Source organism: Falco cherrug, chromosome 9 (assembly GCF_023634085.1).
Source record: "Falco cherrug isolate bFalChe1 chromosome 9, bFalChe1.pri, whole genome shotgun sequence".
NCBI classification, from domain to species: domain Eukaryota; kingdom Metazoa; phylum Chordata; class Aves; order Falconiformes; family Falconidae; genus Falco; species Falco cherrug.
Genome location: NC_073705.1, coordinates 24,157,591 through 24,182,197, shown reverse-complemented (window position 1 = coordinate 24,182,197; position 24,607 = coordinate 24,157,591). Strand labels below are relative to the sequence as shown.

The window sequence follows — 24,607 nt, the reverse complement described above, 5'->3', positions numbered from 1 at the left end:
ATGGAGACGCTGTGTGTAGCAGAGAGAAAATGATTTCACTAGCAAACTATATGGCTCCTGGAGGCATCAGGTGGATTAATATGTAAACACAAGTCCACAGCAGTCAAAAATAGATCTTTATAAAAAGAAATAGTGCAAAAAAGTGACCTCCTAAACAAGGAAGTGAAGGGCTACCATAGAATCCATCTGTGTAGTCCTGCAAAATGCTGATCATAGCAGAATGAAGGACTTAATGTGAAAACCCATTTTGCTGTTGCTTCTGACATAGCACTTACAGCATGTGACTTTTAAAAATGTTTCTTGTAGAGAAATGATTGTACAGTCGAAAGGTTTTAAGCCAAGAAAAATCCTATAAAATATGCATAATTTGGAGTGACTTGCACAATTTTCTTATTGAAGGGATGGATGGGTTAAATGAAGCCTCAGTTCAAATGTTCCTATTAACATACTATATCTGTGACAATTACTTTCCTAATAGATTTAAAAAATCTAATGGTTATGTACAGTCGCAAAACCTGAGATACTTCTTATTAAAGAGAAATCTATAATACTGGCAATTACATGAACTATATTGAATTTAAGATTCTAGATGATTGTTTTTTTCATGAGAAGCTAAATTCATGTTAGTAAATAATATGAATTAAGATACCTGGGAACTTGTCTTTGTGCAGCAAATTTTCTTCTGGTAATTCCCTCTAACTCTTTTGAATTCTTGGACAGTGTGCAGGCGATGGCAGATTTCAGGTTATCATATTTGTTTTTCATGGTGGGCTACATACTTGCTTTTTGGAAGATTGAAACAATTGTTTGGCAGCTTTTTTGATAGCATATTGTGTGTGGCAGGCCTAGTTAGGAAGGAAACAAAAGTTTAAGTATTATAGCCATGAGTTATAATTCACATAATGAATACAACAACCTGGATTTTTTTTTTTCCATGACTTCATCCATAAATTTATTCTCAGTGTTTTAGGTCATCGCTAGGCACTTTTTTACAGCAGTGATTTCTCTTCTTTCTTCCCCATAAGAAGTCTTCAGATAAATATTGGTAGTTATTTCTTGCATTTAAACTGTATACTGTCTTGTCTTTTAAAACTGGCTCTTTGCAATCCAGCTCTTTGCAGTCCAGCTCTTTTGAGAAAGCCCTAAGTCATACCCAAACAGATACTGAGGTTTCAGTTACACGCTTTCACTGTAGTATCATGTTTTCTTCTTCTAAACTGAGATGCTGTTTATTGAACCAATTAGCTGTTGGGGGCAAGCCAGAACTTTCTCCTGAAATCAGAATTAATGAATAAACAAATTACACTGGAAGGATTTCTATTCTCAATGGGCAGTGACAGTTAATGTTTGACAAGGACATGGTTTGTATCCTGCAACCTTGGTGCCCATGTGTGTCTGTTTGTGTTTATATGTGGTCCTGCTGAAATGAGTGGAGTAAACTTTTGAGTGTGGATCACATGTTCACATCATATATTTGATGGTATGTCTGTCTTGGAATGTTTTTGAAACCATTCCAGCTCTTTTGTAGCTGGCAGATGGGATGCATACGCCTTCATTAACAAGCAGTTAACTCTGCTGCTATGACTGAATTTTCATCACGCTCTGGGTCTCTGACTTGGCTCTTTCTGTATTCCAGCTCCCACTGTTTGTTCTGCACTCTCTCAGAAGAAATCAGCACTAGCATTACATGCTCCTGCCCTCCTGTGGTAACAAAAACCTAAACATTTTTCTCAAAATCAGGTTGTGTAGAAATAAAAGAGAAAGAGAGGAGAATAGGGAACTTGTTTTTTTTCTTGTGGAGCAGCTGCTCACATCTCTCAAGATGGACGTTTGCTTTTGGTGAAGTGTTCTGCTTCAAAAGCCTTGAGAAAATAGTAGTAATTTCTAAACTTGCTGTTACAGTGTAAAAAAGACCTTGTAGCCTTTTATAGCTTTGAATTAACCTTCTGGCCTTTTTATGTGATATGCACTATCCCTTTTGCATTACAGTAGAGGAACTAAGGCACAGAAATTACAGGGAAGATTTTTAACAGCAGTAATGGCAATGGGATTGCTCTGCCTTCCCTTGCTGTGAGCCAGTTGTAGGAGCTGAAACCCAGTTGCAGCATGTGCCTTGGAGAGCCTGCCTGGCCAGGTGACCTGTGCCAAGCTCACCACGAGTAAGGAGTGGAGGTGGATCCCAGCCCCAAACTTCTCACTCTTTCCAGACAGGTGAAAGGCACAGCAAGGCAAATGGGTGCAAACCCGTTACTGCTGTGATTATTTTGTTGGTAGTGAAACTTGTGGAGAGTAGCATATTAGATCTTTGAACATTTTGGTATGATCAGAAGTAGTGGTGTTGCTTGAAAGGATCCCGAGATGGTTGTAGTCTGTATATGACCTCTTGTTTCTTTAATGATCCTCTGTATTATAATACTAAAAGAAAGCTGCTGTCACCTTAGTTTCAAAGCTTATGCTTTATATAAACTATGGACTTCGGTCTCTTTAGGCAAATGTTTATACGTTATACTCGACATGTAAAGTCTTGGAATGAGAAATCTGTGTTTCTCACAGCTTTCATTCCTGTGATTTCCAATGTCTACTGAAAATGTTTTTTTCATTTAAACATGCTTCATGTTAACAGGGAGACTTTCCATGGTTTGCACACTGTTGGTTCTTTCGGCCAGCTTGTTGGCTGTCTGTCAAAAATTTAATATAAACTGATCAGTTGTGTACCATGCTAATCTGAAAGTATGCTTTAGAGCTGCTTCTGCTGATTTTTCCCATTGTTTTGTACTTTTACTATGTCATTTTTTGTACTTTTTCATCTTTGAAGCCACTGAGTAATAGAATGGTCAGGGTTGGAAGGAACCTCTGGAGATAATCTAGTCCTACTCCTGGCTAAAGCAGGTTCACCTAGATCAGGTTGCAGAGTCGCATCCAGGCAGGTGTTGAATGTCTCCAGAGGAGACCCCACAGCCTCTCTGGGCAGCCTGGGCCAGTGCTCTGTCACCCTCAACGTAAAGAAGTTCTTCCCCATGTTCAGCTGGAGCTGCCTATGCTGCAGTTTGTGCCCGTTGCCCCTTGTCCTGTCGCTGGGCACAACTGAAAAGAGCCTGGCCCCGTCCTCTGACACTCGCCCGTAAGATATTTGTGGGCACGGGTAAGATCCCCTCTCAGTCTTCTCTTCTCCAGGCTGAAAAGGCCCAGCTCTCTCAGCCTTTCCTCACTAGGGAGATGCTCTGGTCCCTTGACCATCTTTGCAGCCCTTCTCTAGACCTTCCCCAGTAGCTCCCCATCTCTCCCGAACTGGGGAGCCCAGCACTGGCCACAGCACTCCAGGTGCGACCTCACCAGGGCAGAGCAGAGGGGCAGGATCATCCCCCTCGACCTGCTGGCCACGTTCCTCCTAATGCACCCCAGCCTCCCACTGGCCTTCTTGGCCACCAGGGCACACTGCTGGCCCATGGGCAATTTGCTGTCCACCAGAACCCCCAGGTCCTTCTCTGCTGAGCTGCCCCCCAGCAGCTGTACTAGTGCAGTGGGTTGTTCCTTCCAAGGTGCAGGAACTTAAACTTGCCCTTACGGAGCTCCATTATGTTCCTCTCCACCCAACTAACTCTCCAGCCTGTTCAGGTCTCTCTGAAGAGCAGCACAGCTGCCTTCTCCCAGTTTTGTTTCATCAACAAACTTGCCAAAAGTACGCCTAGTCTGTTCATCCAGGACATTGATAACAGAGTTCACCAGGACTGGACCCAGTGCTGACCCCTGGGGAACACCACTGGCTACAGATCGCCAGCTGGACTCTGCACCGCTGGTCACAACTCTGAGCTCTGCCATTCAGCCAGTTCTCAATCCACCTCACGGGCCTCATCTAGTCCACACTTCCTGAGTTTACACATGATGTTGTGGGAGACCATGTCAAAAACCTTGCTGATGTCAAGGTAGACAACGTCCACCAGTCTCCCCTTGTCTACCCAGCCAGTCGTTCATTCCATCACAGAAGGCTATCAGGTTGGTCAGGCATGATCTCCCCTTGGTATATCCATGCTGACTACTCCTGATAACCTTCTTTTCCCCACAGTGGAAATTAATAGTGAACATAAATTTCACTCAGTGCCCACAAAAAAAAAAATGCATCAGAAAAAGTTTCTGTAACCTTTGCTGTAAATTTCTTATTTTGTGGCACGGGAACAAGTTAATGCAAGGCAAAAGGGCGTATAGCGTATGAAAGCTCCTCATCGCGACTGCTTGTCTGGGTTCCCTTACCCCAGGGTAACATGGGGTACACTGCCTCTGCACATCGTAACCAAGAGTATGTGTGCATGCCCGAACTTTCTGCAAGTAACTGGTATGCTTCAACCACTGAGTTACTCTGTTTGAAAGTTTTATCTACAGGTATAAAGCTTGCAAATAAAAGTAGAGGGAGAGAGCATGGAAAGCTTGTATGTGTGTTACTTTCAAAATGCTGCTTATTGTTCTCTAATGCTTTTTCCGAATAGAAATCTAATAATGATTTGAACTTTTCTTGTGCGCTTTTTCAATGATACAGCAATGACTTGTTTGTCGTGTTTGGAGATGATGAGCTATAGAGAGAGCTCTGCATGGGTTGTGTGTGGTTGTAAAAGCTTGTGGACTGAATTTCAAGTTGTCTAAGTGCAGAGTGTAAAATCACTGCTCAGACCCTTTTCTTCCTGTCAGGAGTGAGTTTTTTTCTAAGCAGCTTTCTCAAGCAGTAGAGGGCGAGATGGGCAGCAGCTTTGGATATCTATTTTTAATTATGATTTTTGTATAATTTCAGTGTTGTATAACCTGGTTTATGAACTAAATGAGAAACTAAGGAACTAGGTAACAGGTTTACATTTGTGGGGTTGTACTTTGGCTCTTCCACATGTAGTGCCGGTGTGTGTATATATTCATTCAGTACAAACGTGCTGCTTTTCAGTTACCAAAAGTAAATGGGCAGAAGTTGATTAATAAAATGGAATCGATGCTGCAAATGTTACTTTTTGCCCAGTTTTTGGTCACTTTTCAGGTGGCTGCTCTACTATGAGGTTTACAATGATCCATTATAGAGATGATAATTCCAGAATCCCAACACTTAGGATTCATTTGGGTTCTGATTTTCTGTGATGCCAAAACTCTTAATTACAGCTAGTGGGCAATGTGAGTTCTGTTACCAGTCAGATGGGGGTCTGGTTGTATGGCCCTTTTTCTTCATCTAATGTGACCATGGGCACTTTGCATCTGAGAGTACTGTCTGGTTTTGATTATGATTAATATGCAGCTTTTAACACTGCCTAGTGCTTGCAGCCTAATGTAAATAAAATATCCCAGCTTGAAAAGCTGTGATAAGTGATCACAGAGCAGACTAATTAGCCAGTGCAAGGAATTTAGTTCTTTTAAGTCAAGCTTTTCATTTGCCTGTAAGGTTCACTTTTCAGTATGAGGTGTTCTGTTATGCTGACACCATTGTAATTGTACTATTATAAGGGAGCCATATATTTAAATTAAAAAAAAAAAAAAAAAAGAAGAGGAGGTGGGAATTACTTTGCACTGTTTGTGAAGTTCACTAAATTCACTTGTGGATCACTCCTGGGTTTATTTTGGTACTTTTGATGGCATGTAGTGGTTCTTGCAGAAGTAATGTGGCCTTTATGCATGTCTTTTAATATTTGAAACAATATCAAGAGCTCCTGATGATCATATAGGTGAGGGAGGAATTTTAACTGGAACAGATGGTATTTTTTTTCGGCTCAATTTAGATTTGCTGTTTTATCTCTTATTTTTTATTTATTTTAAATAAGACTTCAAGACTTAAGCATGCTCATTGTAATAGTCTTGCTCTCTAGAAATATGTGATTTATGTACACCACCCCCCTGCCCCGTGTTTAGGGAAATTACTTTCTTTGGGCTTGGTGTATCCCTTAAGCAGTATTCTGTTGATTCAGTGTTTGAAAAACTATTTAAAAGGAAAATCCAGGAGATGCTGCGTCGATGTTGGGGTATGGCTATAGCTTCTACTTCTTGTTTAAGTGTTTGTGTTAATTCCTCTAAGATGACATTTTAGTTGCTGTGTTCTTACTAGTAAAATTTCAGTGAAAGCACAGATTTTAACGTCTCAGAAAGCGCACTTAACCAGCCATGATTGTATTTTCTTGTGGCAGTCTCAAACTTCAGTGCTTACCTTGAGGTGAACAGCTGGTCTTTCTACTGTAGTTTTTTTAATGGAAAGATACAGGTTTTCTCTGTTGGCTTCATGTTTGCTTTTTGAATGTAAGGACTTGTGCAAGTTTTTGAACCTTCTTGTAAAAGATAAAAACACTGTGTCACTTATCTGAAATAGTAAAATTTTATGTTCTCATTTTACTTTTGCATTTCACTACATAAGGATTTAATTGAAAAATAATCTAATTTCACTGCTGTTTAAGTTGCTGGTGTGGTAGGTTTTTTTGGTTTTGTTTTCTTTTTTTTTTTTTTTTTTTTGAGTGTTGATCCCTAGTTCTGTTGTGTTTGGGAACTGTTTGTTGGTATATGAATACAGATCCCAAAACCAGTGATTAAACCCAATTACTATTTGCAATTATTTCTGATCCCAGAGGGGAAACCCATGTAGGTAGAACCTGTAGGGATCTTGCTTTGCCATAGGAGTGTGTAACAGTTCCAGTTTTACAGTATACTGGATTTGTAGTACTATTTAAATTGCTTGCTGATAGTTGATAACTGAATCTCAAATTTGGAGAAAGATCAAACTAATTAACTGATGCCTGCCTTTTTCATAGATCCCAGGTGCTTTATTTTGGTGATCTAATGTAGTGTGGAGAGTGAAACAGCCTTTTCCTTCTTGCTTTTTCTGGTCTTTCCCAGGCACTGAAAATACCACATTTATAGTGCCGTGTGCAGATATCCGAAGTCTTGATTTGTGGTCACGTGAACTCTAAGGCTTGTTCTTAAGCAAAACCCCAAGCCTTTTAAGCTTAGTTTTTTGGTTTCATTTCTGCTGCAGTTATTTTTGAGGTTATCTTGCATTTCTTTGACTTCCTCTCATTCATATGGAAAAATGTCATTTAGTAAATGATGAATGTTAGTAAGTTCTGTTGCATTCTACAGACTTTTGTTTCTATTTAATGTTCGAGTTTTTGTATATTAGCAGCTTCATATATCATGTATGCAAGCATGAAGAATATTACGTTGGAGCGTGCAGGGCAGCATAGCTTGGTAGCACTCCACAGGCCAGAACTGACTTGCAGGGCCATGATTTGATTCCTTTTTCTGAAGGACGGGTGGAAGAGCTATTTGGGCAACAAATCCTTTGAGCACTGAACTCTTTCTTAGATAACACTTTGTAGCCTCATTTAGATGTGCCAGTACAATGGCCAAAGGATGGAGGGGATAGGCAGTTTTCTGGCAGACTCCCACAGAATTATGGTGTGATTGTAAATACCAGAGAGGAAGTGGACACACAAAAGTATCCCTTGAAGATAGCGTATCTTCTGGGGAGAGATTAAGAGCTCTTGAATTAAAATGATAGTTTATTAATGAATGCTGGAAGTAGGAAAGAGATGGTACTGTGTAAGATCAAGCAGCCTGCAGTAATGAGCCTGACTATGGCAGGAATCATCTGGTCTGGATTTAGTGGTAATGTTATTTGCTTTGTAAAATAAGCTAGAGGTTGGTTGTGAGAGAAGTGAGCAGTGAAATAGTATTGTCTGCACAGATCTGACGTGAGGAATTTTGGAGTTCGAGGACAGAGCACAATGTGTCAAACAACAGAGGCCGTGATTAAAACCTTTCTCTGTCGTGCTTCCAACTGGTAGTCCTCACAACCACAGATCAAATTTAGCCTTAGCAAGCAAGAATAATTTTAAATTAAAATTTCTTTCTTTGCATTATGTCTGAATTTGATTCCCATAGGATGCTGGTTTAATATAGAGTGATTTTATATGTATCTTCATTTTTTAAAAAAGAAATTTTAAGTGCACATTTATAGCATTTAATTATACTTTAATAGTAACCCAATACTGACAATTGTCAGACTAGTTATGTTACTGTCCATGTAAGAATTTAGGAAGCCTTTGGTTTGGTAGGAATTTGTGTGATAAAGACAAGTGATATAAGGTTTTCATATTGCAACTTCTTATCCACCTTCTGTTTGAAGAATATTGTCAGAGAATGGAAGAAAGGAAGGAAGGAGGAATTGTGGGGGAGAGAAGCTGCCCCCGTTTGCGCAGCATTATGTCCAAAAATTACAGGAGCTGGAGGCTGGTAGGGAGGAGAAGGTTTCATCAGGCACATGCCAATTCTTCAGCTCCATGTAGGAATGAAAGACTTGATGTAATTTGCCTGTTTTGTGCTTTGCAGCAAAGGGAAGGATGGAGAAAGGCTTGGGACAGGATGGAGGAATACAGCCCTGGCATGTTGTGCCTTGCTTGCAAAGGGAGTGTGTGCTGAGAAGGTGGCATTGGCCATGCCCCATTGTAGGGGACACACCAGTTCAGGTCCTGCTCTGCACAACTTCTCTAGTTCCATTGTCCTGCTTGTCAGTCTGCTGTGGCTCTCTGGTTCTTATTCCTATACATTGTCGTACTTACAGTTCCTTGTAGTCTGTACCCAGTACTCATGTTTCACTTCAGGTAAACACTGGTGGTTGTCATCTCTCTTTTACCTGTACCTGTGCTTGTTCTGTCTTTTGGATCCTTTCTCTTTTCTTTGGAAGTGTCATTTTGTGTTTTTTCTTCCCTTCCCACTATTTTGTGAATGTTTGAGTGAAAAAGGAACAAATAGGTAGCAAGTGTTTGTTAACATTAGTTAATAAACTTCCTCGTTAAACTAATTTTTATTTATTTTTTATTTTTAGAGGTTCGGGTACCTCTACAGTGTTTGTTTCTTCTTTTTCCTTCTGTTCAGGAGCTCTTTTCTTACTTCGTCAGATATTTTCCTTGTATCCTCATACTGTTTGTATATAAATATAGTACCCTGATTTTGAACATATCATTCTGGAGCACATTGTCGTACTACAACTTGTTCAGTCCTTCTAGTCAGTTTGTGAGTCTGTGTACCTTTTGTGACTGCTTTCTGCGTATGTCCAATACTTTTTTGATTACACTGGTTTTGAAAAAGGCTAATTCTCTTTTAATCTGGATTTCTTCAACCTGTACTGCTCGTGTGAATGTTGCTTAGGTGGTGACATTCCATCTCCTGCCCTGTGCCTCAAAGCAAAAAATCTAGGCTCCATCACTTTGGTGACATCCACAGTGAAGGTTGGGTGCAGTACAGGGATGCGCTGCAAGGAGCTGAGAGCAGCCCTCACCTCCATGCAGTCCCAAGTGGGCAATCTGAATGCAGTGAATCACCTATTCTTAGCTCGCACTGTATAGTGCAGTTCTCTGGTCTATTTATTTATTATGTACAGATTTTGTAAGGTACAAGAATCTGGAGACTAGCAGGTCCAGTGAGGCACTGTGTTGTGGCTGAGCTAGTGTAGAGGTTGCATTTCTCTTAATAATTCATCTTACAACTTCTAAATATTCACAAACAGATCAGATGATTCCTTGCCGAGTTAGCTGGACATTTATAAATGACATCTGTTTTTTGTTTTTTGTCTAAAATAAAGGGCAATAAGGTACAAGAATGTCATTCATTATAAATAGGCATACAGTACACAAAATTTTTTTTTTATTTTTCTAGGGTAGTGTTATGAAATTTTGTGTAGCTCTAAGCTAGCCTGCTTTGTCATAATTTTGTTCAGTTTTCCATGATCTTATTTATTAGAAAGTGGTGAGGTAAAAGACCTATTACTGCATCATATTTGTACAGTGTTGTTTAAATCAGTTTGTGTCTAAATTTTTCCCATGACTTTTTTCAGATTAACATTGCTGCTACTTTCTGCTTTTACAATACACAAGTCTTTCAAGCGTGCTAAAGAGTATATCATCCTGTTGATTTCTGGCAAGCAGAAATCATGTTTTTCACTGTTTCTAGTAAAAATGTCATTGAAGACCTTTCGGTTTTTTAGAAGGAGAAAAAAAAAAAGATGCATCATCTGAACAGATTTTGAAGAATCTGCTTGGAAGGGATCGGAGTGGTTTTCTTTTTTTCTTTTTTTTCCTTTTGAAGGAAAACATGTTGTTCCTGTGAAGAGACCCGATTTATCATGCATTTTCCAAAATTGTTAACGTATGTGAAATAATCTTTTAATCAAGCTCCTAGTTATGAGCAGAATAGTATTCAGTGTCGTTTGGAGACTTTTGGGTGTCAGGCTGGGGCTTAAGGTGTTGTGTGGGTAAGGCTCCTTGACAGCAGGAGTGAGCATGAGGAGTATTTGTATAGCGTGTCTGGACTTTACATGGTTCTTCATAGGAAAGTGAACAAAGCTTGCTTTCTTGTCCATGTTTGTTTCAGTTTTATCTTCTATCCTGGGAAAGAAATCTCTGGGATTGTCTCTGGAATCTGTAAGAATGTGGATGAACTTGAAAGAAATTCAAATATTGTCATTCTTGTTTTTTTTGTAATGCTAATGCATTAAATGTTGATTGGGGGAAAAACCTAACATGTAAAAACTAATACTCCAAGAAGTTATGAAAATTAAGTCTGCAATATAAAGCAGTCAATATTAGATGTGAAAGCGATGCCTTCTAGCACTTGAGGTGACCATGCTTGTTAGATATGTGTTTTGTACATCTCCAATTACTACATACTTTTGCTGCCTTTAAGACCCCTTCTCCATGCAGTGTGTAGGAGCAGGAGTGGTGCTTGTTGGCTGATTACTGTCTCAGTATTTTTATATCTGTGATATTCTCTTACATGGAGTTTCTTACCAGCTGCTTCTTGCCCACCACCCATGCCGCCGGCCTCCCATCCCTGTTCTTTTTCCAGCTCCTGCCTGTTTCTCCCTTCCCTGTATTTCTCAGCTTGCCCATGCTCCAGAGAGGAGCTTTTCTCCTCTGTGTGGCCGCTGTGGCTCCTTGGAATATGGGGAGGACGGTGGGAGGGAGTCCCAGCTGGATAGGAAAGGCCTGTTCAGCCACTGTGCATTTGACTTGCTCTGTGGGAATGCCTTGTATCAAAGTTGGTGTGTAGGAGTTGAGGAGGTGAAACAGGCTCAGGGTTTATGAAATACCCAGCTCTTTGGTGCCAGAGGAATGTCTTGCAGTTTTCTTATTAGAGGTTTCAGAGTGGCCAGGAGTGGCTATGTAGTGAGATTCACTGTGGCACCAGACATCACCTTAAATAGATTTGGAGTCCCTAATCTAAACCAAAAATGCCGTAGTTGTTATCAAGTCAGTGTTAAGGTTACCTTTAGCGTGAATAAAGCAACATGCTTTTACCAGCTGTCAGTCTTATAAACAGCTGAAACAAATTATCTTACCTTTTCCCTCTGTTCTCATGTCCCCTCAAGGCCCCTTTCACCAACCCTAAAAGAACCCCAAAAACCCCAGTGGCTGGCAGGCAGTGGCTGCTAAACATCAGCTTTGAGGACTGAAGGGTAAAAAAGTTCAACATAATTGAAGAAGCCTTTGCCACAGAGCATTGCATGTATATAGTTGTATACAGTGCTACCTGAATCACCTATAGTATGCATCTGTTTGCTTAAATAATATTTCACTGCTTTACATCACTATGTTTAATTCTGTTTTGCTCATGAGGGAAAACAGTTGAAAGCTTCATCCCCTTATTAAGACTTATAACGAGCCTACATTTTGACGGTGCTGTTAATTTACAAAGTTCCCCAAAGTATTTCTGAGTTGCTTTGGCTTCTCCAGTGGAGGCTGAGCATCAATGTCAAGGTTTCAAGCAGTGGCATGGAACAGTGGTCACTCTTTTGGAACGTGGAAGCTGCTTAACCACGTGCAGTAATGCAGCACAAGAGGGTAAGGGCAGGGAGGAAATAGTGCAAAATCCAGTTGAAACTGCAGGGAGAGTCTGGGTGGGCAGAATGCAACTGACCTTAGAAATGTAGCGGTTAATAGTGAGAACGTAGCTGGAGTGGACACAGGTACTACAGGAAAAATACCATTCCTCTTTGGCAGTTTGTAGTTCTTGCATCTGAATAAGAATACTTGGAGGGCAGCAGTGGTCCATCACATCACATTTAGGGAGATGTTTTCTCTGTGAAGAATGCTGATCTGTTCAAGGAGATACTTATGTCCTGAGAGTAGATCAGATGCAAAATATGTTAAGGACTTCTAAAAGTGAGGAGATTTATGATCGGAAATTTGTGGGTAAATATGGGGGGTTTTTTTGACTTTACCAGACCCTTGTATGTCTTTCAAACTTATGTATGTTAGTTGGAAAGTAAATCTTATTGTATCTGTCCATTTAAATGCATTATATATAAACTAGGTGTTCAATGAAATAAATATATCCAAGCTTTTCTCATCTTAGCTGAAGATCAAGAATTGTGAATAATCTTAGCTAGGAAAAAAAATTGAACAGGGGCCAAATTTTGTGCAGTGCTGAGCTGCCATATGTAGTTATTGTGGCTTTGTGTGCTAGAACATAGAAGGCAAAGAGTCATCACTCCTTTTCATGTTCAGAATTATGTTAAAAGTGCATTTGAAGTTGATTTTTAGATAGTCTTTTTTCCTAGCATAGTAACCCTTTGCAAAGGGATCTTGTGACTTAGACAGTCACTAATTATGGTCAGAAAATTCAAGGGTCTGAGAGTCATCCAGCACTGAACTTTGTGAAATGGTCATAATTATTACATAAAAGCATGTTGAAAGATGAGCAAACTTACTGCATCAAATTGAGACAAAGAAACAAAGAGAAATACTACAAAAATATAAGGTGAAAATCACTAGATAATTTTATGTTGCTGGTAGGAGCCAGAGTAGGATGCTACTCTAGATAGTAATACAGCAGTGTTTCATTTAGCTGAGATGAGATTTAGCATGCAGTTCATCCCAATTTCTGTAGGATTCACATAACTTAAGTTGTTGATTTAGTAGATAATATATTACTCTATTGTTGCTTTGTGTGTTTACTTTCTCTCCTGCCCGTCATTCTTGTTTTGTCTCCTGTTTGGTTTATTTTGTTTTGACATGTTTTTATTGCTCAGAGGAAGTGATGAATAAAAGAAAAATATTTGATGCTCGCTTAAAGTGTGCATCATCACCTTTGCGAGGACCAATGCCATTTTCTATCAAGTTTGTAACAAAGCTGGCTGCATCCTTTGTTTATAGAACTGTTGGGGGATCTGAATGGTGGGGCCTAGGTGCTGTGTAGTGGTAGGAGTGATTTATTTTTTTGTTTTTATGGTGGAAAGTAAGTTTTTTGCTACAACAGGGTGATCTTTATTCAGAGGAGGATATTGGGTGGATTGGGAGCACTTGTTTTTGTGGAAGGTTGTATACCACTATAGGTGCAGAATTTGTATAGTCACAAAAATGAGCTAACTGGATTTTCCTAGACTAATTTAGAATAGTCGATTTAGGATAGCCTTTTCTTAGGCATATCTAGTTATTAGGACCTGTACTAAGGCCGGGAAATTTGTTTCATCTAGCAAGTTAAGATTTTCAAATTGTATGTATTATGCAGGATTATACAGCCTGCTGATACAATGAGTTACCATGGAAATGGAGACACGCAGCTCAAAAGGTACATGCTGGGGGGCCACACATGCTGAAAGTACCTTTTTACATATTAAAATAAGCTGCCACATGGAGTTAGCAGAATTCTTTGTACTTGCTGTTAGAGTCTATTTCTACAAAAACATGAAACAGTATTTTAGAACTTGGCCAAAAAGTAGTGGGTTTTTTCCCTGTAAAGGAGAAAAAGAGAAAATGCTTCATAAAAATAATGTGGGAGCACATAGAACGAATCACAGTATGTATATTTTTGTACTTGCTAGAGGAGTTCAAAGACAGGGCACAAAAGATAATTTCTACCCCCTAGGAGTTTAAGGTGTAAGTGACGTTGTCTGCTAGCATGGAGGCTTTTTGTCATGATAGATCTGGACTCTGGTATGTGACCTGGCATTTAGTGCAGTGAAGTACTTCGAGAGCAGCAAATGTGATAACCAGTGAATGAAAAGATAGATTTGAAAGCTTCAAAAGAGGCAGTGATGTCCACATGCTGTGTGTTTGCTGTGGAAGGAAATGATTGTGTTGGAAGCCGGGATGGGATGTCCTGGGAGATACGACTGGTTCTGCAAGCGCAAAGCAATCAACCTCCAAACACCTTTTGAAACTGATTGGTTATTTATAGTAACTTCATCTTTAATTGTGTGTAGTTCATAATTAGGTGCCTACAGTTACAGATGTGTCTGCAGATTCAAGAAACCACAAGTGAAGCGTAAGCAAGCCTTCAAAAGCTGTCTAGTTGTTGTCCCCTTGGTCTGATGTTTGTTCAGTCGTTCCCTCAACCTCCAGGTTTTGCTCGAACGTGAGACTGGGTTGCGCTCAGCTGTTCTGCAGCCGTGGAAGCAGCAAGCAGGGAACAGTCTTGGCTGCAGTCCTTTGGCAGATGACAATATCCTAAAGGGCTTAGCAGGCTGTCAGGGCCCAGGCCTCCTCACTTAGCCAGCTCCACAGGCTCGGCTGTGCAGGCAGGGAAGCAACAAGTTGCTCCCTCAGTGTGAGAGGGGATTAGGGGGGAAAGTGGGGTCATATCCAGATACACTGAAATCAGGCTACGCTGGCAGTCTGTAAACTACCATCTGCTCACAATTCACTTACGGGACCGAGATGAATTTAATGGTCAGCCTTCTCTGTTGAACAAGCCAGCCATCACAGCTGGCACTAAGAACACTAAGAACCATTACAGTATTATGCTGCTACCATCAACTGTCCTGTACTCTGAAATAGAGGAGTTTTCTTCCCAAGGAAGAGAAGCTGGCTAGCTGGCATATTTCAGGAGCATTACTTTTGTCGAAATAGGTTAGGTGACGTTTTTGACCTATGGTGGTGCAACGGCTGGTTGTTCCCATGCTGTCTCCATACCTCTGAATGAGGTTTTGTGTTTAGAGGAGCCGTGCAACCGCCTGGTGCCTGATTCAGCAGTTTGCTCCCAGCTGGTCTGTGGTGGCTGCAGCGGCAGAAGCTGAAATGCACTTACGCAGATGAAAACTTTGTAGGTCAGATGTTTGAAGCTAGCAAATTGTAGGAGAAAATGTGCTTTGTTTGCAAGTGACTTGTTGGCTGAAGCTATTTGGGTTTTGAAATGAAAGCAGTGACTTTTTTTTTTTTTTGCATATGTGGTATTGAGAATGGAAAGTCATTGTAGCCACTTCTGCTAAACTATAAATTTCATCTATTGCTTACTGATGTGTTCATGTTTGATTGCTTACTGATGTGTTCATGTTTGTGGTATAGCGGAATATGAAATGTTTTTGATATATCCCATGCTATTCTAAGTAAAAGGTAAATACTTCTAAGAAGGCAAATTTTTTCCTGTTTGTGAGCAGGCGTTGCTGCAATTACTAGATAGCATTTGAGCTCTGTCTTGTTGTTAAAAGCCACTTAGGTCTGACTAAGCAAAACTTCCTAGATCAGAATTGCAATCTCAAAACATTTTCTTTTTTCTAATTCAGTGGAATCATTGTCTGCTTACCCTGGAGTGTCAAGTGTGAGTGTATTTCTTACTACTTTGATGTGTTAATGTTCAGAACTATCTTCTTCTGTTATTTGGTTTGAAAAGCCCTAGCCATGGTGTGTGCCCTTTGTTTAGTACAAACACGGAACAAAGAGAAAAATCATTCCTATTCTGTGATATAAAATTATACACGTAGTAAAGAATTTTCTTTTGAAATGCAAGCCTGCAGGTTTCCTGCTACATTACAGAAGTAGTAAAATTCTGTTTCATTTGAGTGTAATGCATTGGGCTTCAGTGAAAATGATGCCTTAGATATCATGTGCTCAGAATATTAGAAATGTTTGATGTGCCTGTTTTGTCAACTGAAACATGGAACAGGAACCAGTAAGTGTTTAAGCAGAGCTGTAAAGTGACCATTTTGTAAGGTGATGTACCACGATGTTTTTCCCTTGGCAGAAGACTGCAGTTGGTTAGCCTCATCACTTGAAAGGGAAGTACTTCAGCAGTGGGAGAATACTTCATTTCAATTAATGATTTCTTCTTCAAGCCATGTCTGTGAACTACAGGGAACTTTCATATACTTGCAGTCACGAGGCATGTAATGCATCCTCTGAGAACTGTGGGACTGCTGAGAGTAACTCAGGCCTCTTCTGGAGGGGTCCCACCACCCTGGGGCAGCAGCAGCGAGACTTGCAGTGGGACCTTGGTGCAGTCAGTGAGGAGAGCTTTGGCCATTCCTGCTGGCTGGCTTCCTCCTGCACCTGGGGTTTGGCCACCCTGGTGCCAGCCATCTGATGCGGCATTTCATTAGAGATCTGCATGCAAACTGTTCAAAAGTTTGTTCATATAAAATCAAACTTGAAAGATGTAACTGGAGGGGAAGTCTTTACTAAGCTGTGAAGTAATACTGGTAGTGGATTAATTTTTTGGGGGTGGGGTAGTAAAATTGCTCTGCAGTAGTGGGCAAGAGACAGTTAAGTTTTTCACAGCCTCCTTTGAATAGCAGTTGGGTGAAATCCTTCATCTCAAGCCTCATATTGTATTAGATAATAACCAGGAAGCATCAGTATTCGTATTACTAAGTTGCAGGTGATTAGTATTATTCCCAGAATCACAGACATGAATTTTCCTATGTTACCCCTTCTTTTATAAAGCGTTTATTGCATAAATGTTTTGGGTTGTTTTGCTCAGAGTAACTAAAATCTCTCTTCAATTACTTCTACATCCTTAACAAAAAATATCAGTAAAATGTACAAGACCAATATGTTACTCTTTTTCCAGGCAGCTACAGAAGGTGATACCACTGAAGTTGTTTGTGTTTCTGAAGTTTTGTCAGTTACAGTTGACAGAAGAAAATAAATTCATTATGTTTACCAGACGTCAGGAGGAGTGAACCAGAACTCTGATGCTGGTTATTTATAGCTATTTACAAATATTTTGCTTCAAAACCCCTATATTTGGAACAGGGAAGAGATTAGTTTCCTTAACTTCTCTGAAAGTTTTATTTTCTTCCATATACTGGGCCGAGCAAGTCTTAATAAGTTTTCCAAGTTCTCCAGGACATAGTAGTCAAATGTTTTTATGTCAATTAATATTGACAGGAAGTCAGTTTGAACAGCATTGGAAAATGGAAGCAGTTGGCAGAACTGGCTAATTTCACTGAATTTCCTTTTGCTAAAAATACCTCTAAAAGAGGCTCTCCTTTTGAGAGACAATGAATGCTTGTTTGACTGCAGTTTAGAATTGATGGTGACTCTTGTCCTTTAACCAAAAGGGCTTTAAAAATATGAATAACCTTTTGAAACATATTTAGCTTCCTCTGTAGTATATGTAATTATGCTCATGTCTGCCAAAAGTTTACATACATGCTTAACTTTGATACATGCAAGTAACCCCGTCAGCTTGAATGATCTGCAATAGAAAGAAAAGTTCTGTAGGGCTGCTTATGTGAAGTTGAGCATTTCGTTTGTATACGTGTTGGTAGGATTAAAGAGTTCTTAGTGCGATTCCCTATTGAGTTTTGTTTCAACACGTGGTCATTAATATATGAAATGGCAAGATTTTAATCCTGCTAACCGAAAGCATACAGCATCAAATACGTATTCTCATTTATACTGCATGCAAATATGTCAATAATTTTAGATAGGTTGCAATGGCAAATAGTAAAAGTTACAAAATACTAGAAATAGGATGAGTTTCATTTAGTTGTTTAGGTCTTGTGCTGCATACTCTACTTACAGGATAGCATGGAACAGTTGTTTCACAGATTTGGTCAATCTGGGGGTTAAGTCAGCGTTATTTAGCTAGGAAGACTTCTTGCTCGGACATCTTTCACTTGGGAAGTTGGTGATGTGTGGTGACAGAGAGGCTTGTAGGAAGAGAAGGGGTTGTCTCAGGAATTACAGTTCTGCCCTGGCTCTTGTACCTGCTGGAGCTTTTTCCTCCTGAAATAAAACAAAGAGGGGAAGAAGGGTTGCAGTAATGGGAATCACTGGGGTGCAAATGTTGCCTTGTGGCAGAGGAATTCACTGCTTCACAAAGTAACTGAGTGAAACTGTCTGGTACCTGCTGCATGGTGGGACCTTCTGCTGTTGGGAATTTCAGCCCTGGTGAGCAGGCTGGGGAAATGGGAGATGCTGGTGTCTTAGGGGTGTCTCGAACTCTGGAGAGGTGAGGCTGTTCCAGTCGAGGCATTTTCTTTGATGTGATTTCCCCCTGCACTGGATTTTATCGTGTTTCATCTGGTAACTGTTTCATCATAAGCTTTTTCTTCTTGTAAGTGCTAGTTGTAGTCATTCTAGGTGTTAGAGAATTACTTTGTTTGGAAAGAGAGAGGCTAAACCTTCTCAAAGTATTTTAAATAAATTTTGCAGTCTCGGGCAGTAATTAAAATGCTCAGTAAAGAGATAAAAATGACATATGTGCAGTACATTTAACTGTTAACCTTTTGTCACTCTGAACAAGGAGTATATTTTGAAGGCATGCTGCACTGTGAACTTGGCCTCAGTTTCCATGTGTTAGAAAAGGATGGCTGCCTGTGGCTTGCCTGCCAGTTGCCTGCCTCCCAACCTCTTTAACTGCGAGGTGACCTTGAAGTCTCTGGTCTGGTCATGACCCTTTGAATTGCTCTGAATTGTCTTTACATGTTTCAGATGATGTTTTTAGTGGCTTTTCGATTTTTTTTATCCTTTTGTATAGGCAAAAGATTTTTGTTCCTTACCAGAAAATGAAACGTTAAACTGGTATATTGAAACAGGGAGCCGCTGCCACACCCCCCCCCCCCTTTTTTTTTTTTTTTGGTACAATTACAGTGATTGCTAACGAAGACAGTGTAATGTGTGCAGATTATTTGGAGCATTTGCACTACCAAGCCGCTTTCAGCAGTACTAATCTCTGGCCATCTTTCCTTTCTGAGGCTCTTTCAAAACCTCCTTCAGCAGCAGTGCACATAAGAAATGAAACGAATCTCTTGGTGGGTCCTAAATTTGATTAAATTGAAAGCTCATGGGAGCAGCAGCGCTTGGAGTGTTTTGCACTTCAGGGGCTTGATGTGGTGCAGTAGCTGTCTGGCAGTGCTACATGGATGAGTTTTCTGTGTATTACCAGAATTTAGAAACTGTTAGTTCTCGGTTCTTTGTGTTACCTTTCGTACTGAAAACAAGTTGTCAGACATTTCAGGCTCCCACCCTTTAGTCAGCTGTGGTTTTGCATTTGGAGTCATTACATTTCCTATTGCTGGAATTTTACAAGCATGTAGATTATACAGTGCTGAGAACAAGTTTTTAAAATATAATGTAGTGAGGTTGGTAATCTTGAGGGTAGTCGGGGTAATGGATGGTGTAAAAGCTGGGTGGCAATCTTAAGGATGCAGTCAGGAACACTGGCTTGTGCTCCTTCAGAGAACTCTGTGTTAGAGAAAATTTCCAAGTTAAAAGCTGTAGTTGCTTGCTGCTGCTAGCAAATGGCTGTGGTCCTTTACAACAGAGTTGTCCAGAACACAGTAGCTGGAGGCAGTAGGGTTTTTGATATTATGGGGTTTGTAGCACATGCTTTGTGATAGTGCAGCAGTAATGAATCCGGGTGAAGGACTGGAGGCCACCTCCTGGGGAAGGTTCTCTTTTGAGCTTTGTTACTAAACAGCTTGATTTGCAGCAGAGGTAATGTGGCTTGCCCTTCTTGCTGTCCTTAACTAGATTTTCTTTGTTGGCTTTTTTTTTTTTTCAAAGGTGAGCAAATATATTGAGCAAAGTGAGCTCCTTTGTTCTCTGAGCACATGTTTATACTTGAGGGCAAGCATACATAGCATAACTGCAATTAAAAATAGTTACTTGAGCTTTGCTAAAAAACGTTTGTGTTTTGAGTACTTGCTGATGGCTTAAGTATGCAAAATATTATTTAATTAGTTTTGATTACGAGCGTTATGAACTTGTGCAGAAGCTGGAATGCCAGGACAGCGACCCAGCTCCTGTGGAGGTTTTAAGGGTATTTTAACATAGCTCAGGTGGCTGGGGAAACAAGGTGCTCTTCTGAGATGCAAACAAACTTTCTTCATCAGTGAATGTTGCATAACAAAGGAAAGTTGGTTCTAGGCTAAAAGGTGGAGTAACATGGAGACATGAAATTATTGTTGCCATTGTTTGACCATTTATTTTCTTCCACAAGGACACATTCAAAAACCTCTCCAGAGTATTCAGAATATCAAAGATCTTGGGCATGTCGAGTTTTGAATTGAAACATGAAGCAAAGCTACTTTCTGTGATGCATGATGATTTTGTAAAAATGTAACTGGGGCTGTATAGGTTTCAGACATCTGTTCACTTATTGGGCTCCATTATAGTAACTGAGGGGAGAAAATTTCAAGATGCTGTCTAAAGATATGTTATATCCTACTCTCATGAGAAATTCCTCCATAATTGTGCTTGTCTTGAATCATAATAAATTATTTCTGAGCTTTCAGTTGACTTTTTGATAGGTTTATTTTAAAAATCCTCGTGTTTGCATCTCCAGAGCATGTGAAGCTGGTAACAGCGTTCTGCTCCACATTAAAAGCAGAGAACTGCGAGTCAGAGCTGGTCATAAGGGAGGTCTTGAGGCAAAGCGTTCGTGTTACAGTGATGTATTAGATTTCACAGTAGATCAAATTTGAGACTCTTTTGTGCTGAACAGCCTGTACAGGTTGGTTTGAAGAGGCAGGCACCCAAAATTATAGCAGGACTTTATTGACTGATTAGGCATGGGAGGGGAGAGAGAATACTCATGTTGACGACCAGAGTGTTATGCTAAGAACTAGATAAGATCTAAGACAGTGACTCAAATGTAGTACTTAGGGCAGTATTATGTTTAAGAACTGTACTTTTTCTTTCCTTGTGTGTACTCATTAGTATAGCTCTTCTACCAGGGTGGGTCTTCTGAGCAGTATGTGTAGTATTTTTGCTTTAGTGCTGGGTTTTTCATTGACATTTGAAGAGAAGGACAAATCATTAGCCTGTGTTATTGAGCACAGGCTTGATGGTAGAAACATTCAACATTTAACTGGAAGTTTTTTATATTTACACTGACTTTGGCTTCTCTTCTCTCTGTGTTCCAGAAATACTAATACCGAGCATTTGACCTTCTGATCTCTACAGCTGAATCTCCTGATACCAGGATAAGGAAAGAGTGCCTTCAGAACCAATATGTAGCAAATGGGTATCACACCTCCGAAGCTCCTCCCTTGGTTCAACGTTTGCATGTTTTAAGGATCCTTGTCACTTCAGCAGTGAATTGTTCTTGTGAACTTCAGAAACGGATTTCATGTGGTGCTTGCTAAACTTTGAGTCACCATGAGTAGTAATTTAGGCAAAGAAAAGGACTGTAAGGAGAAGGATCCAAAAGTCCCATCGTCAAAAGAAAGGGAGAAGGAGGCCAAAGCCTCTGGAGGATTTGGGAAAGAGAGCAAAGAAAAGGAGCCTAAGACCAAAGGGAAAGATGCCAAAGATGGGAAGAAGGACTCCAGTAGCACGCAGCCTGGGGTAGCTTTTTCAGTGGACAATACAATAAAAAGACCTAATCCAGCCACAGGTACCCGCAAAAAATCCAGCAATGCTGAAGTGATCAAAGAGCTAAATAAATGCCGGGAAGAGAATTCAATGCGCTTGGACTTGTCCAAGAGGTCTATACACATGCTTCCATCGGCTATCAAAGAGCTAACGCAGTTAACAGAACTTTATTTATACAGTAACAAACTGCAGTCCCTACCAGCAGAGGTGGGCTGTCTTGTGAACCTGATGACACTGGCCCTGAGTGAAAACTCACTTACCAGTTTGCCTGACTCTCTTGATAACTTGAAGAAACTGCGCATGCTTGACCTGCGGCATAATAAACTTAGAGAAATCCCTTCGGTGGTGTATAGGCTAAGCTCTCTCGCCACTCTTTACCTACGCTTTAATCGTATAACTACTGTGGAAAAGGATATCAAAACCTTGTCGAAACTCACCATGCTTAGCATACGAGAGAACAAAATCAAGCAACTACCTGCTGAAATTGGTAAGCAGTTACAGATTGCAAGTTTAATTCTATGCTTATGTTCATTTTGCAGTTCAGTTACGTGTACATAAATCGCCAGCTTTCCAGCTGCCCTTCTTCATTTAAAACTTCATAAAATTATGCTCTTGATCATACTGTTGCAATGTTAGTTTACATTGAGAGTAATCAATACCTTGGATATGTATATTATTGTAAACAACAAAAGCTCTTTTTCTTCATCTGTCATTTTAAAATCAGATGTATATTGTTTTCATCTTTGCCTTGTGCTTTCAGAAATTGTGCCTTCAGAGCCCAGATGGTTTTAAAAAAAATAAATACAGGGGCATATTTCATCTTAAGATTTCTTTATAAATCATTTACGAACTGTTGCAAAGTATAAACACATTACGGGCATGTAGCAGAGGAGTGTGACTGTGGTAATACACAGTAGAATAGGTAGCTACATGCTATTACCATGAGCAAGCTGTTGGATGCTGTAAGAGTTAATAATGTAAGTTAGTGATTCATGAAAGCCCCTACCTTTTATAAGTCATGAATATATTAATACATGGAATCGTAATATAAAGTGACCAGATGTTGTATGCATGGCTGATGAGTCTTTTGACTTTTTAATGAATAATATTTGTTTTTCCAAACATTGTGACAGAAGTTTGAAAGACATTGAAATAGTATGAAAGTGGCTTATTAATTTAAATAATTTATTACAAAAAATGGGCTGGAATAGCTGTATATCAAGAACCTCTTAAGTTTTTCTTAATACGTTCTGCTTTATGGAAAACATCTCTTTATCACACTGTCCTGAAGCAATATTTGAACAGCGGGCCTCATAAAAGGGAGATTCTGTCATTGGTGATTTTTTTTCTATGTATCACCAGATTTTAAAATGTAAGCATAGCTTAGTCCCTTTAGGGGGAACATAAATTCATGCAGTTAAGAAACTGCTTTGACTTTCTTCAAGTGTGGAAAAAAAACTTGTAAAAGCCCTTGTAACACCGAGTAATAATTCCTGTGCCCTGTTTTTAAAAGCTGATGCGGAACTTTTTCCTGTTGACCAAACCAGCGTGTGAGTATGCTAAGTGTTACTGAAATTGGCCCTTACACTCGCTAATTTTGCAAAGCTGGGGAAATGCTCTTGTTTGGATCCCTGATAGATCTTTTTCAAACCAGCAGTGTTTGCTTCTTTCTCCTTCACCCCGATATGAAAAATACATAAGATAACTTGTTCTTGATGGCAGAAACTCCTGGGTATGTCTGAAACTGCTAATTACGTTACTGGCAACGTCCTGTACAAACAGCTTCTGTATGTGATGACAGGAGTGAAGAAGCATAGTGAGGCTGTCATAACATTCAGCTCTCTGTAGCAGTTTTTGGAATGGATTCTGCTATAGCCACAGAAACACTTTTTGCTAGGTGAAAATTAGATGGCTAATGTGGCATGTTTTCTGACCAACGTGATTTTTGAATTGGTACGAGCATTTTGCCAATCCGGGGAATTTCCCTGAGAGAATTAAGGATTTGTAATTTTGACCTGTTTTGACACTTCAGTTTAGTTTAAGTCCAACAGCCAATTCGGATCTTCTGCTAATCAAAGAATCATACTGGAAACTGTGGGGCTGATGTTTGCAAAAAACCCCCAACATACTGCATGTTTGTATACCTGTTGAAGGAATTGTGGCCCATTTAGCTGGTTGAGCTGTATTACACAGTTGTCGGTACTTCACCTGGGTCTGTTTGTGGCTCAGTTATTAAACATAATCTAGCAAAGGGTCAGCTTCTGAGGTTCAGCTGGGGATAGTACTGCATAAGTTTAAATTAATACTAGTGAGTGAAGAAAAAACTGTTGCGAGATGTTGCATTCTGGTGTTTGGTGTTGCCTTTTAGAAACTTTTTGTGGGGGTGTTTGATTCTGCAGATGTTGCTGCTGGAACCTCTTTGTCTCTTAACTGTTTTTTGTGTTGAATTCATATGGTTAAGTTTATGTTAAAGTATGTAATTTCTGTATGTGTTTGTTCACAATTGTCTTCAAAGAGATCATATGTAACAGTTCAATGGAGAAATTTAGTAGACATGTATCATGAAGAAATATGTCTTTTCTTTTGTATTTTTTTAATTCTTAATACCCACACAGGCAGTGTTCTCACTTCTCTATCAAACCCTAGCTCAAGAACGTTAACCACTTCTGTCTTTGTATCCAGCAGTTAGTTGTGCCTTTATTTGTATTGTGGTAATGCCGGTGTTTCTTGTTACGGGTCAGCACCTCATTGTGGAATGCATTTTAAAAGCATAAATGAAATGTAAGACAACTGTCACCCTTACGAAGAATTCTGAAGGGAAATTGCTATGTTCAACATCACCCTTTTTTATTCCAAGTAAATTTCTCTGACTAGGTTGCCTGCAATGAATCGGCTGAAAAAGAAAGGATTTTAAGTTAAATTAACACAAATAATTTTAACTGCCAAGACATACAGAACAGGTGTTTGAAAATGTTTTTTTCCTCAAATAGTAAAACCAGGCAAGATATTTTCAGTTTTGTAATTGATTTCTACTCACTCACTTTCATGTATCTTTG

General features: G+C 39.8%; 1 protein-coding gene across 4 annotated transcripts in view; it reads left to right on the top strand.

The window, feature by feature from the left end:
- Positions 1–24,607, top strand: part of SHOC2 (SHOC2 leucine rich repeat scaffold protein) — a 70,814-nt gene that overhangs the window by 7,309 nt on the left and 38,898 nt on the right. For 3 of the 4 annotated variants that reach the window (XM_055720542.1, XM_055720541.1, XM_005443882.4), the window contains exon 2: positions 21,101–22,038. In XM_055720542.1, the coding sequence (XP_055576517.1) occupies positions 21,336–22,038 (703 nt within the window). In that variant the 5' untranslated portion in view covers positions 21,101–21,335. Of the gene's footprint in view, positions 1–1,636; positions 1,707–21,100; positions 22,039–24,607 lie in introns of those variants that run through there. The other variant, XM_027812173.2, reaches the window with a different exon arrangement.